The sequence below is a fragment of the Brachyistius frenatus genome, unplaced genomic scaffold, assembly GCF_029030835.1.
Source record: "Brachyistius frenatus isolate BFR_SWC_R1_liver_20210118 unplaced genomic scaffold, ASM2903083v1 Contig_255, whole genome shotgun sequence".
NCBI classification, from domain to species: domain Eukaryota; kingdom Metazoa; phylum Chordata; class Actinopteri; family Embiotocidae; genus Brachyistius; species Brachyistius frenatus.
This window is the reverse complement of record NW_027210854.1, coordinates 305,497-320,847: the sequence shown is the minus strand read 5'-3', so window position 1 is coordinate 320,847 and position 15,351 is coordinate 305,497. Positions and strand designations below refer to the sequence as shown.

Here is a 15,351-nt window from a genome sequence, read left to right as displayed (position 1 = left end):
CCCACCATGGATGTGTTTGTGTGTGTGTATATATATATACACATATATATAAATAAAACTAACTTTCTTTGGCTAAAATGCTGTGTTATAACAAAAAGTGGTCATGAGTGTGTTTGATAGCATTTGAGTGATTGTTAAATTGTGTGTAACAAATGTGTTTGTTGGTGGGAACAATCTGAATGATTGAATTCTGAGCTACAATCCAGGCTTGAAATATATAATTTAATATCTGTTACTGTTTAGATACTGCAGGGATTTTCAAATGCACAATAACACTGGAAAGGAATGCATTTTTTATCCTGCATGTACGGGAGATGGATGCATTTTGTGGTGAAAGTAGAGTTTCCAGTTGGTTGAGCAGAAGGAAGATAAAGGGAGTGGAGGGTGGTGACATGAGACAGATGAAAGGTCGGACGGAGAACGGAGATGAGAAGCTAACAGGAAGGAGGAGGATGGTTTGCATGTGGGGAAAAGATGGAGGGAGCAGCTCAGAAAGAGTTGTGACCTGATGGTGACGTTGGCGCACTGGGCCAGCCGGCGTCCTGCACTCTTCAGCCCGGTGTAGATCTGTCCCATCTCTATCGCCCCCTCCAGGCCGACCACCTCCAACAACCGGTCGCTGAAATCTGTTAGAGAGTGAAAGAGTGAGGCACAAATACACAATTTTTAATTCACAATGGACGTGGGAAGGTTCTGCTGGTATAGGATACAAATGTGTTCCAATTCAGCCAAAAACAAATTGACAAAAGTCTGTTGTTGTGGCGCCTTGTTGCTGAGAATCATTCTCCAGAAGTGATGCTTCTAACTCGGCCCCATCGGACATAACTGGCTTTGTTCCACGGTCAATTCTATAGTTTAGAAATATCACTTTTACAAACACTGAGTCTATTTTAAACAGTTTATTCACCAAAATCTGTCCTTTCAATTTGCATAAACTTTGCATTGTTCATGACCACCTACTCCGATCGTCTTGAGTTGTGGCTTTAGGTTTCCCTCCACCCAAGAATATTAGATATAAAATGAATTGAAGTGAATATTATCTGGACCTGGAGATGTCTTCTATACTCTAACCCTGCTTTCAAAACACAAAATGAATCACTAAAACTATAAGGGGGTTGGAAGACAGACAAGTGATGATACATGTTAATTTGAATCCTTTTTGACAGCACTTAAATTTTGCGTTTACATTTTATGAGATGATGAACCCATTAAGGATATTTTTTAAACTGCCACCTGAAAAACGTCTCCAAATTCAGTAACAGTTACACAACTATGAGACCAACTATGGCCTCTATGGATCAAAGAAAATTTTAGATACAATTCTCTTTTTCCCTAGGGAGGCTGTGGCTCAGACGGTAGAGTGGTTTGAACACTAATCGGAAGGTTGGTGGTTCAATCCCCAGCTCCTCCTGTCCCAAGTGTCCTTGAGCAAGACACTGAATCCTAAGTTGCTCCCGATGTTGTACCATCAGTGTGTGAATGTTCTCCTGATGGCAGCACCTTGCATGGTGATCTGTCTCATGAGTGTGTGAATGGAAAAACATGTTAAAGCACTTTGAGACCGAAAGGTGATAAAGCGCTATACAAGGACAGACCATTTACCATTCCCCATCAGAATGAGATTTGGTTACCATGGTGACACATTAGACATCAGCATTTGAGTGGGGAGACTATTTCCCTCATCAATCGATTAGGTAAATGCTGCAGCCTGTGGGGAGGCAGAGCTATATGGTATAGACCACCCACATCGAGTATGTCACTTGTGCTTCTTCAAGCCCCTCCCACAAAACAAAACATTGAAGTCCGCCAAAGAAGTTTATGACAGAAAAGAGAAAGTAGAAAAAGAAAAAAAGAAATGATAAAAACGGATAATGCTGCTAAGTGTTAAATTGCTACAGAAATCAAAAAGTCCCACTGAAATCAAATGAGCAATCAACCAAGTCACATTGCAGTGAGTGTATCGCTGTATTCACATTAGGTTATATTAATATCACATTAGGATATATGAGTAGTAATGAACACATTTCAGAAATTTCAGAAACCTGAGAAATGTTTGGTCTTCACAGCCGGTGTGATAATTTGTGAGGTGCAACAGTGAAATCTGTGTTGGTGTCAACTCATCTACACAAATTAACTGTAGTGGGAAACAAATCACATGGTAATGAGAATCAAGCTGGATGACTTTTTATTATGACTTATGACATGTTATTTTTTTGCCAACCCATTTTACTTTGTATTGGTTTATTCCATTTTATCAGTATCTTTATTTCTCAATCTTGTCATTAGGTTAGGTTAGGTAGTTACTTTATTAATCCCCAAGGGGACATTTTTTCGCTACAGCAGCATACAGAAGCAATAAGATAATAATAGAACAATAGAAAAGCAATAAAATAGCAGTAAAAATATAAAATATAAATATAAAATGCACAGTATAGACAGTATATACAGTACAGTATATATCTATATATATTATATACAAACAACCAAGAAACTTTCCTTGTTCTGTTAAATCTTGTAATTGGAAAATGTGTTTTGGTGCTAGATACAAAAATAGAGCCTGAGTTGAGTGAAATTTCTGCCAAGGACAAGTTGGAGTCATGAATTTTCACATGTGGAGGAATTTCAGGATGTAAAATAGGACCGTCAAGGCCAGCTTTTTTCTCAAATATATTGGAACCTGGAGGCACATGACTCCATACTTTACTCCCTGCAAGATGTCACAGAAGGTGCACAGTTGTTGGAAACGATGGATTCAAACAGATGATCACAAGAACATTCAGAATAATCAAAAGGGGCTGAAACTCTATATCCCCAACTTGGTTTCCAGAAAGGCCGACTTCATACAGGCAAGGATAAAGGAAGATGCTGAAAGACAACAACAATGATACTGTACCTCCAATTATCCCAAACTAACTATGGAATCTAAATCAATGGGCCTTGTCAAGTTTACTGGAAACAAAGGTTATTTTCACAGGGGGACAGTAGGACTGGTGAGCACTCCTGAGAGTGTGAGCCAACTGGTTCAAGAGAAGAGAAGATGGTTCCATTTTTACAGTCTTAAATACAAAAATCAGAAGAGACCTTTGACACACTACTTAAAACACTGTAGAGGAATTCTGTGTCCTCGAAAACCACGATGGCAATCAAATGACAGTTGTTATTGAAATAGTGGAGTTAAAGAATGCATGAAGATTTGGGGAGTGCGTTTAAAGACTGTCTCTGCGTGATGTTGGAGACACATGCCATCAGATATCCACCCGGAGTAAAGTTAATATGAAGTTAACTTCCTGAGTCTGTTAAAAAAGGAACAGCTTGCATACTGTATGTGGCTGACTGGAGAAAAGCTGTGGCACCAGACAATCGGTTGGGCGGTCTGTTGGTGTTGCCCAAAGGACAGAAATAACATGTACTGTATCAATAGTTCAAGCAGCTGAGGGATGAAGAGCCAGAAAACAAGCCAAGACTGAGCCGAGACATGGTAGAACCACGTCCACCCAGGCAGAAGAGTCCCGTGCAGGGTGAGTGATCTGTGGTGATAGAAAGCTTCAGAGGAAGTTACGAGCACTGAAACTTGCACAGAAAGACACCAAAAAATTTGGGGTCATGCAAGAGGAGTCTCGAGGTGCATGAGGACAGTTAATACTGCAAACCCTCCTATCGATGTACAAACCTAGACCGACAAGGAGGATGACACCCCTGAGCATCACGACTATCTTTGCTCGTCGCCGTCCAAAACCGATAAAAGAGCGTATCCCCGCTGAAAGTTGCTATTTTTTGTCTCGTTTCCTGTCTCCAGCAGGGGGCCACGCCCACTCGCAAAACACACATCAGATGTATCATCTCACCACACCGGATGTATGTCACACGTTTCGTGAGGTTTCAAGCATCTGTTGACCTTAAACATCAAATTCCTGTGTCACCACATTAGAAACCACCGGATGAGTTAGCACTCTTTGTGTCAAGGTTCTGGCATCTGGGCTCGGACCTGCTCTCGCAGAAGGTTTTGGCCGAGTCGTATCATTAGGGCCCGAGCACCGAGCAAACAACACAGGTGTGATAACAGCCCCGCCCTGAACACCCCTGTGGGGTAATATTCGCTCATAGTCATAGCGCCCCCTGTTGGCCACTGGAAATGACACTTTTCATACTTTCACATTCTACGTCGAGCTGGTTGATCCCATGAACCTAAAGTCAGGTCACAACAACCTAAACATGTAGTTGATGATATATTGAAACTTTCATTCGACTTTGTCAATGGGCGTCGCCGTGACGATGCGACAAAGTTTGATGTCTCGCCGTGACACAGGAAGTTGATGTTTAAGGTCAAAGGATCCTCACGAAACGTGTAACATACATCCTGCGTGGTGAGATGATGCATCTGAAATGTGTTTTGCCAAACGGCTTGCCAGCGCTCCCTGCTGGAGACAGGAAACGAGACAAAAATAGCAACTTCAAGAGGATATACGCAGTCCCTCGCACGCTGCACGTCGGGGAGACGGCTTCGGGGAGACGGCTTCAGGGGGACGGCTTCAGGGGGACGGCTTCGGGGGGACGGCTTCGGGGAGGCGGCTTTGGGGAGACGGCGCGCCGGAGTGCAAGGGCCCATACATCACTGCTTGCAGTTTTAATGATGTTTTATTTCTTAACTTTTAATTAGGTTCTCTCTTTTCATTGATTATTCTGTCTTTAGTCAAATCAGAACACCTGCTAAGTGTGACAAGTTTTCTCTTGTGCTCAGTACGTCATGCATGTTTTGTGTAGGAAGCTGCATGTGTGGCATTTGAGTGCTGCCATTCATGCTGAAGATGGAAGAGGATGATAAAGGCTTGTATGGGAATAGGTTTGCTTCAACTGAGTCAATGTCACTTTACATTACATTTCATTTATCTGACTCTTTTATCCAAAGCGACTTACAATAAGTTCATTTCAACCATGAGGGTACAAAACCAGAACAACAAGAATCAAGAAAATACAATTTCTTCCAGAAAGCCAAACTACAAAGTTCTATCAGTAAGTTCCATGTTAAGATACTAAAGTTCTACTGTTCAAGGTGAAGGAGGAAGAGGTGTGTTTTTAGTTTGCGGTGGAAGATGTTCAGAGTTTCTGATGTCCTGATGTCGTTGGGGAGCTCATTCCACCATTTAGGAGCCAGGACAGCAAACAGTTGTGATTTTGTAGAGTGTTTAGCTCAGTGAGGAGCAACAAGCTGATTGGTAGAAGCAGAGCGGAGTGAATGGGCTGGGATGTAAGGTTGGACCATGACCTGGATGTAGACTGGACCCGATCTGTTCGCAGCATGGTACGCAAGTACTTTAATATTTCAGATGACAATTTAAAAGAAAATGTCAAAGCAGAGTAAGGAACAAACATTTCAAAATCTCTCAGAGGCTGTGCTTTTATTTTGTCAGTCCCTGTAGGAATGAAGAGTGGCACATGCACTAGTACTGTATGTGTGAGTTAAAGATATAGGACTTGTCATTGCTTGCAAGTAATAATATGAATATGAAGACTGTAGATGGTTGTGTGATGAGCTGTTTGTTTCATACCCCTCCAGGAGCATTTCAGAAGTCTTTTCACTCCCTGATATTTTGGACTTTCTGATTTGGTAGTTTTTCCTTATTGTGCTTTTTTATTTTTCCTTTTGTATGCTTTAAATGTTTCTATTTCTTGCCTGTTTTGTGTTTATTGCTGGTTTTTGCCACACCGTTGATCTTTCACATACAGCCTGTTAGCAGTAGGAGAATCCATATCTTCCAGGGCGGTAGACTAGAAATTGATGTAGAGATGTGATATATACAGTATGATTGGAAGTCAAACCTTTAATATGTGCAAGCACGCACACACCTGTAACATACAATTTGTTAAAATGCATTGTCAATATTTTTTTAAACAATTTCAGTGATTCAAAAAGTTGTTATATTGCTTAAATGTTAAATAAAAACTCTCAAATGCTATAATTTTGTATTAAAAAAATGTCAGTGCTGTAAAAGGTGTTTTCAAAGTGTCCAAATTTAAGAAAGCCTGTTGCAGTGGTGTAGAAACATTGTGCATTAGGACTGGGGCCTCGTTTCTCATAGATAGTGCGGTCCTTTGCCTCCATAGTCCTCCAATGCTTTTCAAATGATAATTGGAGAAAAGGAGAAGGAACACAAAGACTTGCAGTATGAATATGTTTGGAAGGAATTGTTTGTTACGAAACTGTGTTACTTAAACATTGTTCTGTTCTCCTAAATTTACATTTCGTCCTTGTGAGAAAGATCAGTCCAGAGCACTACAGCGGTGCGTTCATAATAGCTCAATTAGTAGGATTCATCCAGACCATAAATTCAACCACAAATGTAGCTGAAGTCCAATCAATAATCATGCTCTGCATCTAGCTTCAGCCGTCACCGCCGGCAGGGTAGCTGAAGACAGGTGGACATTTGCCTTTTGAAATGATCAATATATGCATCACGTAAAGTGTCACATCATCTCTCCTTTCCGTGAGTGTTTTCCTTAACTGACAGAGTATTATACCTGGTTGTATTGTGAAAGTATTGGACTCTGAGTTCATGAAAATATAGCCCAGAAAGGAAACTGCACCGAGACCTTCTAGGGGCTTCAGAGTCACCACAAGTTCAGAAAAAGGGACGTTACTTCATTTGGAGCGGGGAAATTCATAATTCTTTTCGTCCACTTGAAGGCAAAAGACCAAGCTGAGAAACAGCACCGTCATAATAACAACTTAGAAAGTAGCAGTAACCATTCATGCAGCCATCTGACTCAGTTCAACAATATAAGTCTTTTGAAGTTATGTTTTATGTCCACCTGATGAATTTAAATCTAAAATCCACAACTCTTCAGCCAGTCTTATGGAAAATAATGGGCACTTTAGCCACTTCATGTTCATTTACTTTGCCTGTCTGTCTTTTTCAGCTACAGCAGATTTAGCAGCTGTGCTAATGAGAGCCGTGAGAATGAATCAAACTAGAAAACATTGGAGCTGTAAAACCAAAAACAATGAGCTGAAAGATGCTAAAATTCCCCATAGAGAACTGAAGAGTTGGTTGGTAATTCGCTGAAATTGTAATTCAGATCAACTCTTTTCACATTAAACCTAGCTATTTGTTATTTTTAGTCAATTGTACTGTTTCACAGCTTTTTCCATACTGACAAAACTGGAGAACGATTTATTTACTTAGATCCAAAATAACTAATACATTTGTTTACTGGATAACATCTATCAAATGTCCACCATGTGTAACATTTTCTTACTCCCACCGGATTCTTGAAAACCCAGCTTCCCAGAAAAAGTAATCATGATGCAATGTCAGTGTCTTAAACGGCAGCTCCGGCTCTGATCACATGTGTATTATCATATAGTGTCCTGCGGCTGCATGCTGCTGCACAAACACACATCTCTGTCTCTGCAGAGCTTCCTAGGAAGTAGTCCTAATAGGATTGGGCATCCATTAAGAAAAGATGAAGAGTAAAACTGTTGGAGACGACGGGATGGAGAAGGGTTAGTGACACAGTGCACACACAGAAAACTGCAACTAAAAGGAGAGCTGGATGTAACGAAGGACACGGTCTGTCATTTCTGTGTGAGTCGATAAAAGCTTGAAACTGGTGTTCTTGTGTAGGTTAGAAGAGAAGAAGAGGGTGAAATTGTGTGTGACATGTCCTATTTTCGGATTGTAAAACAGCACTATTTATACATCCCTTTCCTGCTGTACTACTAAACATAAATCCCTTCCCTCGCACTCCCACCATACACCTCTACTTTATCCACACACCAAACATGGGCATGCCGTCCTGCCCGTGTCCCACTGAGAGCCTGATGGCAGAATAGCCTACTGTGCTGGTTCCCACCTCATCAGATCTCTGTGCTTTTGACTCTCAGGCAACCAGCACTGCTACTTTCTCAGTGAGGTAGAGCTAAGAATAGAACAGAACAGCCTCTTACATAACACAAGCCCAGTGCATTCTGGGATGGGATGGCATCGCTTTGCCAAGCAGCGGGCAGCGAGAACCATTACTGCTGTGCTGCACTCTGCTGTGCAGACAAACTGAAATGTATTCATTATTTTACAGAACAACACATTTCACATGGAGACTTGAAGAATCTGATCAAACGTTTTCTTCTAACAATAACATAATGATAAACAGGATTTATTGAATAAATGTAAAATATACATTTAAACTACAATAGAAATATATTAGTATGAATTTTAGAAAAACAAAGGACAAGCCTGGCTATATTTTGCATTTTTGTTATGTCAGCAAATCCCATAAAATGACAGATAAGTGAGGATATTATGAAAATATTCTGACTGGTTCCCACTGAGCACAGAAGCAAGCTGCAAGACAACCCAGCAGCACTTTTACAAGGTTGCTGAGTATATCAAATAAATGAAGAGGCTGCCCAACACTTTTTCAGATCAAAGTGATTTCAAGGACACTTATTTTATATAAAAATGATCCATTGTTTCCTGTCCATTGAACCCACCATTAGTACCAACTGATGTTTTCCCAGCAATTTCATAAAATAGCCTGTATAGCTTAATTTCTTAAAAAGGACAAATTCAGTTGGAAGAGGAAATGTTTGCATGTTGGAGGACCAGATTAATAAATATTTCCGACATCAGATAGTCTTTGAATGGAGAGAGAACCAGTTTGTTGTCATATTCTCATTGACCCCAATAAAAGACATTATATTCGGCAAATACATCAATTTCATAAGATTTCTGGACACTGTAATTTTTAACAAACATCATTCAAAATGTTCACAATTAGGACACAAAGACAATTCAGTTGTTTAGTTTTCTTCAGTGTTTTTTTGGACTTCATAAGAGATGTGTGACATTAAGACACTGACCCTTCTCCATTCACCATGAGCTTTTTAAAACAAGCCTTCAATTAGAAACTTAGAGGTCAATTATAATTCCACTTTTGAAGTAGCTGCTGCTCGTCAGTGTGCATCAGCTTGAGGTGTTGGGTTATAATTATGAACAGATATATTTGTGTATCCTTCCTCTGCCCACTTGCCCCGCCTCCCCTCCCCCACCATCCTGCCCTCCTCCCTCACCCTCCGGCCTGTTATTGTCTCAGGGTGGTCCGAGTCATGGCAGATGGTCAAAAGGAGCTGCAGCTCACCTCGCCAGCCCCAGCGGAGGTGAAGGTACAGGGGAGAGCACTTGGCCGTTGGACAAAGAACACTATGTTACTACGATCCAGTACAAAAATACCGCACACACCATGCTGCCGAACCCTCGCCTGGACGAGGCTTCACTGCTACATTTCTGTCATCCAGAAACAAACTGTCATGAGAATTTTTCTCGATGGGGAAAAAAGAGAATCACTGGGAAAAAAAACAACATTGTATATCAGCATTTGGGTTTTGAAAAAGTTTTAAGAAATGCATCGTGTCATCTTTTCCATTCCCAACTGAGTGAAAGCGATTCGGAGCTGTCATTCATTAACTGAGTAAATGGATCACTGGAAGGCCGACTGCTCTCCACATCCACCCAACAACTCAGCAGCTTCACACACAAACTATTTCCAGCCACACACGTTGGTACGGGCGAACCAAAGTCATCCTTGTCTGCTGTTTCTGTTGTGAGAAGAAAACAATATGTGGATGTGATTGGCCTGAAATAGCCTCCTTTGTGGTGTGTCATAGCTTTACTGCTGTAGAGGCAGGGGGCTGGAAGGAGGAGCGAGCGAAGGCAAGGGGAGGGGCGGGAGAGAGCAGGGGGGTATAATTGGTCGATGAGGAGCAGTGTGTGTGTGTGTGTGTGTGTGTGGGAAGGGGTGGGGGGGGACAAACAGGGAAAGAAAACAAACGAGTCACGAAGGAGGGACAGAGCATGTCTGAAATAGCAGGTTTTTAAAACACTAACGCACTGCCAGTGTCAACCAAGTTATGTTCAAATTCTAGAGTCAAATTTATTGAGAAAGCAACATTTTTATAAAAACAATAACCTGGTACCAAAGTGCTGTACAATCCAAAGAACAGAATCTATTGAACAACCTGATAAAACCACAAAGACCAGTTAAAAGACGATTCATACGTCCATTATTTACACTTCATCCTGAACACCATGAGTGTGTATAAAAGTGGACAGCTCTGAAAAATGAGGCCAATGCAGAAGTGTCTTCAGCTGCAATACCAGCGAGTGCCACTAGAGGTCGGCTCCAAAAAGCCTCCGGCTCCATAGACTCCCATTCAACTTGTCTCATCAAATCCAAAGTGAATAAAATGTGTCCATCAGTTATCTCGGTGTTGTTAGCTAAAGTCACTCCTTCTTCTTAGTTTTCTGGAGGTCCATCTGAAAATAATCCCTCATTCATTAGAAAAGAAGATTCAAGAAGACCTGTTTTTGGGGGCGTGTCTGTTTGATTGACAGGTCTGAGGTGCAGTCAGGTTACAGCTATCGGTGGGAAGAACGTAGTATTGTCAGGTTTCCATTCAGATAAGTCAGATCCACCGCTGGCTCCTCCCCCAGCTCGTCAGCCAGGCAGCCACAGGAAGAACATGCAAACAGGAAGGCCTCGAACCAACCAGCAGTTTCAAACCCACAACCTTCCACTCTACAACTGTACTGCCTGTTAATAGACAATAAAATCGATGAGACCATAACAATTAAACTGTGAAGAAAATCCATTCTTGCACTGAGTTAAAAGTAAAATAAGAACCAGGTGTTTTACATTTTAAAACAGGGAGTTTTTAAAGCGGCCAGTTTAACCTCTTGTTCCAGAGTTTTAAGGCTACGATCACTTCCATGCTTCAACCTTGATTTTCGGCCAATCAAGTGACCTTGACAGGACGTTAGATCAGAGATAGGTTTTAAGCCAGCTCATTTAATCAAATCCAATCCTAACTAAGTCAATCCTGAAATGTACAGGGAGCCAGTAGAGGTAAGATGTGCTCTCAATGTTGTGTTCCTGTTCAAAGACAAAGTGCAGCATCAGTGTGAGAGGGAGACCTGGCCAACACCAAAATAAAGAACCCCACACGAGTCAAGTGGGATGAGATAAAAACAGATATAACTTTGACAAAATCATTAAACCATAAAAAGGGCTTGACCTTAAATAAACAGACTTTATTATCTGTTTAAAACCAGTGTCCTCCTAGGTTTTACACATGGTTCCTGGGAACATTGACCACCGGGACCACCGGGGCCACCGGGGCCACCGACAACACCGACGCCACCGACAACACCGGGACCACTGACGCCACCGACAACACTGGGGCCACCGACAACACCGGGGCCACTGATGCCACCGACAACACCGGGACCACTGACCCCACCGACAACACTGGGGCCACCGACAACACCGGGGCCACTGATGCCACCGACAACACCGGGACCACTGACGCCACCGACAACACAGGGACCACCGGGGCCACCGACAACACCGGGACCACCAACGCCACCGGGACCATCGGGACCACTGACGCCACCGACAACACCGGGACCACCAACGCCACCGACAACATCGGGACCACCAACGCCACCGACAACACCGGGGCCACCGACGCCATCGACAACACCGGGGCTACTGACGCCACCGACAACATCGGGACCACCGGGGCCACCGACAACACCGGGGCCACCGATGCCACCGACAACACCGGGACCACTGACGCCACCGACTACACCGGGGCCACCGACAACACTGGGACCACCGGGGCCACCGACAACACCGGGACCACCAACGCCACCGACAACACCGGGGCCACCGACACCACCGACAACACCGGGGCCACCGACAACACTGGGACCACCAACGCCACCGACAACACCGGGACCACCGACGCCACCGACAACACCGGGGTCACTGACAACACCGGGGCCACCGACAACACCGGGACCACCGATGCCACCGACAACACCGGGGTCACCGACACCACTGACTACACCGGGGCCACCGACACCACCGACAACACCGGGACCACCAACGCCACCGGGACCACTGACGCCACCGACAACACCGGGACCACCAACGCCACCGACAACATCGGGACCACCAACGCCACCGACAACACCGGGGCCACCGACGCCATCGACAACACCGGGGCTACTGACGCCACCGACAACATCGGGACCACCGGGGCCACCGACAACACCGGGGCCACCGATGCCACCGACAACACCGGCACCACTGACGCCACCGACTACACCGGGGCCACCGACAACACTGGGACCACCGGGGCCACCGACAACACCGGGACCACCGACGCCACCGACAACACCGGGACCACCGACGCCACCGACAACACCGGGGCCACTGACAACACCGGGGCCACCGACAACACCGGGACCACCGATGCCACCGACAACACCGGGGTCACCGACACCACTGACTACACCGGGGCCACCGACACCACCAACAACACCGGGGCCACCGACACCACCGACAACACCGGGGCCACCGACACCACCGACAACACCGGGGCCACCGACACCACCGACAACACCGGGGCCACCGACACCACCGACAACACCGGGGCCATCGACACCACCGACAACACCGGGGCCATCGACACCACCGACAACACCGGGGCCACCGACAACACCGGGGCCACCGACAGCACTGGGACCACCGGGGCCACCGACAACACCGACAACACCGGGTCCACCGACAACACCGGGGCCACCGACAACACCGGGGCCACCAATAACACCGGGACCACCGGGGCCACTGACAACACCGGGACCACCGACGCCACCGACAACACCGGGACCACCGACGCCACCGACAACACCGGGGCCACCGACAACACCGGGGCCACCGACGCCACCGACTACACCGGGGCCACCGACAACACCGGGGCCACCGACACCACCAACAACACCGGGGCCACCCACACCACCCACACCACCAACAACACCGGGGCCACCGACAACACCTGGACAACCGACAACACCGGGACCACCGGGGCCACCGACAACACCGGGACCACCGACAACACCAGGGCCACCAGGACCACCGACAACACCGGGGCCACTGACAACACCGGGGCCACCAACGACACCGGGACCACCGACGCCACCGACAACACCGGGGCCACCGACAACACCGGGACCACTGACGCCACTGACAACACCGGGACCACCGGGGCCACCAATGCCACCAACAACACTGGGACCACCGATGCCACCAACAACACTGGGACCACCGACGCCACCAACAACACCGGGACCACCGGGGCCACCGACGCCAACGACAACACCGGGGCCACCGACGCCACCGACAACACCGGGACCACCGACGCCACCGACAACACCGGGGCCACCGACTACACCGGGGCCACCGACAACACCGGGACCACCGACACCACTGACTACACCGGGGCCACTGACACCACCGACAACACCGGGGCCACCGACACCACCAACAACACTGGGGCCACCGATAGCACCGGGACTACCGGGGCCACCGACAACACCGGGACCATCGGGGCCACCGACAACACCGGGGCCACCAACAACACCGGGGCCACCGACAACAACGGGGCCACCAATAACACCGGGACCACCGGGGCCACTGACAACACCAGGGCCACCGACAACACCAGGACCACCGGGGCCACCGACAACACCGGGACCACCGACGCCACCGACAACACCGGGGCCACCGACACCACCGGGACCACCGACGCCACCGACAACACCGGGGCCACCGACACCACCGACAGTGTAGCTGTGTAGGAAGCTGCATGTGTGGCATTTGAGTGCTGCCATTCATGCTGAAGATGGAAGAGGATGATAAAGGCTTGTATGGGAATAGGTTTGCTTCAACTGAGTCACTGTCACTTTACATTACATTTCATTTATCTGACTCTTTTATCCAAAGCTACTTACAATAAGTTAATTTCAAACATGAGGGTACAAAACCAGAACAACAAGAATCAAGAAAATACAATTTCTTCCAGAAAGCCAAACTACAAAGTTCTATCAGTAAGTTCCATGTTAAGATACTAAAGTTCTACGATTCAAGGTAAAGTCTGAAGAGGTGTGTTTTTAGTTTGTGGTGGAAGATGTTCACAGTTTCTGCTGTCCTGATGTCATTGGGGAGCTCATTCCATCATTTAGGTCCTGGATGTAGAGGGAGGAGGAGGAGGAGGAGCGGAGTGAATGGGCTGGGATGTAGGGTTGGACCATGTCCTGGATGTAGACTGGACCCGATCTGTTCACAGCACGGTACGCAAGTACCAATGTTTGGAAATGGATAAGGGCTACTGGTAACCAGTGAAGGGAGAGGATATATATATATTTAATAGAATATTGTTACTACTTATTTTCTCTTTATATACCTGAAACATTTTATTTTATATATATTTTTCTGTACATTTACTCTATATAATATAATATATACTGTATTTATATAATCTATGCACATCACACATAAAGCAATCCATATCACTGATGTAAAATAACTGCAATATAGAATATATTCTGGGAATTAACAATTAATAACTTAAAAAAAATTTTTTTAATTTTTTTTATCACGCATCGATTATCTTTTTTCTTTATGTTTCAATGTGTTGGTCAAGGTGTATTTTTATTTATTTAGTTTATATAGTTTGCCTGTGCGTGTATTTATTATACATTTTGTTGTATATTTTTGTTACATTTTCCTAAAAATAAATAAATCGTTTTTTATTCTATTCTTTTATATTTTTCCTCTCTGTGTACTTATCTTTTTCGTCCATGTATTCTTAAACTGTTGTGACAACTAAAATTCCCTCCTGCGGGATTAATAAAGTCTTACCTTATTTTATTTTATCTTAACTTAACAATGCTAAAACTACTACATGTCCCATTTTCCGTGAGGTGCGGCTTTAGACCTTATGACTTCATAAGTGGCTAGTCACTGGCATTTTATAATGTTTTCAGGAATGAGTCTTACGAGATCACCCGCCAGCTGTGGTAGTGGCTTTATGTCCTGCAGTCATTGTGTGCTCTGGACTTCTGGAGAGCTGCATGGCGTCACCAGGGCTCAACTCACTAGTGATGGTCAGTACAAACCACTGCCAGGAAATACTGGAGGGGATGTTTTGCCGTCTTCCACGTCACCATAAAGGTACAAACGTGGATTGGGGGCAAACTAGTGAGGTAGCCAGAGACCCCAATCATCTCCACGTTGGTGTCAAAGGGAGAGCTGGCAGGACCAGACATGGCCTCTTATTCAGGTATGGGTCGGGGTTACAAGAAGGTACACAGATTTAGTAATACCTGGTTCACACTACACAACATCTGCATTTCATAAGATGATCGCGCTGGAAGAATAAGTTCTCACCAACCAACGTTTCTGTTGCTCACAACCTCTGTGATGTCATGAGGCAGGAGAGGTCAGGGACTG

General features: G+C 45.4%; 2 protein-coding genes across 7 annotated transcripts in view; one reads left to right on the top strand and one right to left on the bottom strand.

The window, feature by feature from the left end:
* LOC138634242 (diacylglycerol kinase beta) overlaps positions 1–15,351 on the bottom strand; it is a 178,951-nt gene that overhangs the window by 61,959 nt on the left and 101,641 nt on the right. For all 6 annotated transcript variants that reach the window (XR_011311962.1, XR_011311961.1, XM_069721012.1 and 3 more), the window contains one exon: positions 506–626. Coding sequence is in view for 4 of the 6 variants with exons in the window: in XM_069721012.1 (XP_069577113.1) it covers positions 506–626 (121 nt within the window). In the remaining 2 variants the exon portion in view is untranslated. The remainder of the gene's footprint in view (positions 1–505; positions 627–15,351) is intronic.
* Positions 9,104–13,697, top strand: LOC138634257 (mucin-21-like). The gene is made up of 2 exons (XM_069721031.1): positions 9,104–9,160; positions 11,106–13,697. The coding sequence occupies exons 1-2, from the start codon at positions 9,104–9,106 to the stop codon at positions 13,695–13,697; spliced, it is 2,649 nt and encodes an 882-aa protein (XP_069577132.1).

Coding starts and splice junctions, on each gene's coding strand:
- LOC138634257 (XM_069721031.1), top strand. CDS start 9,104: ATGGCAGATGGTCAAAAGGAGCTGCAGCTCACCTCGCCAGCCCCAGCG. Junction 9,161..11,105: donor CAGCCCCAGCGGAGGTGAAG/GTACAGGGGAGA, acceptor GTTTAAAACCAG/TGTCCTCCTAGGTTTTACAC.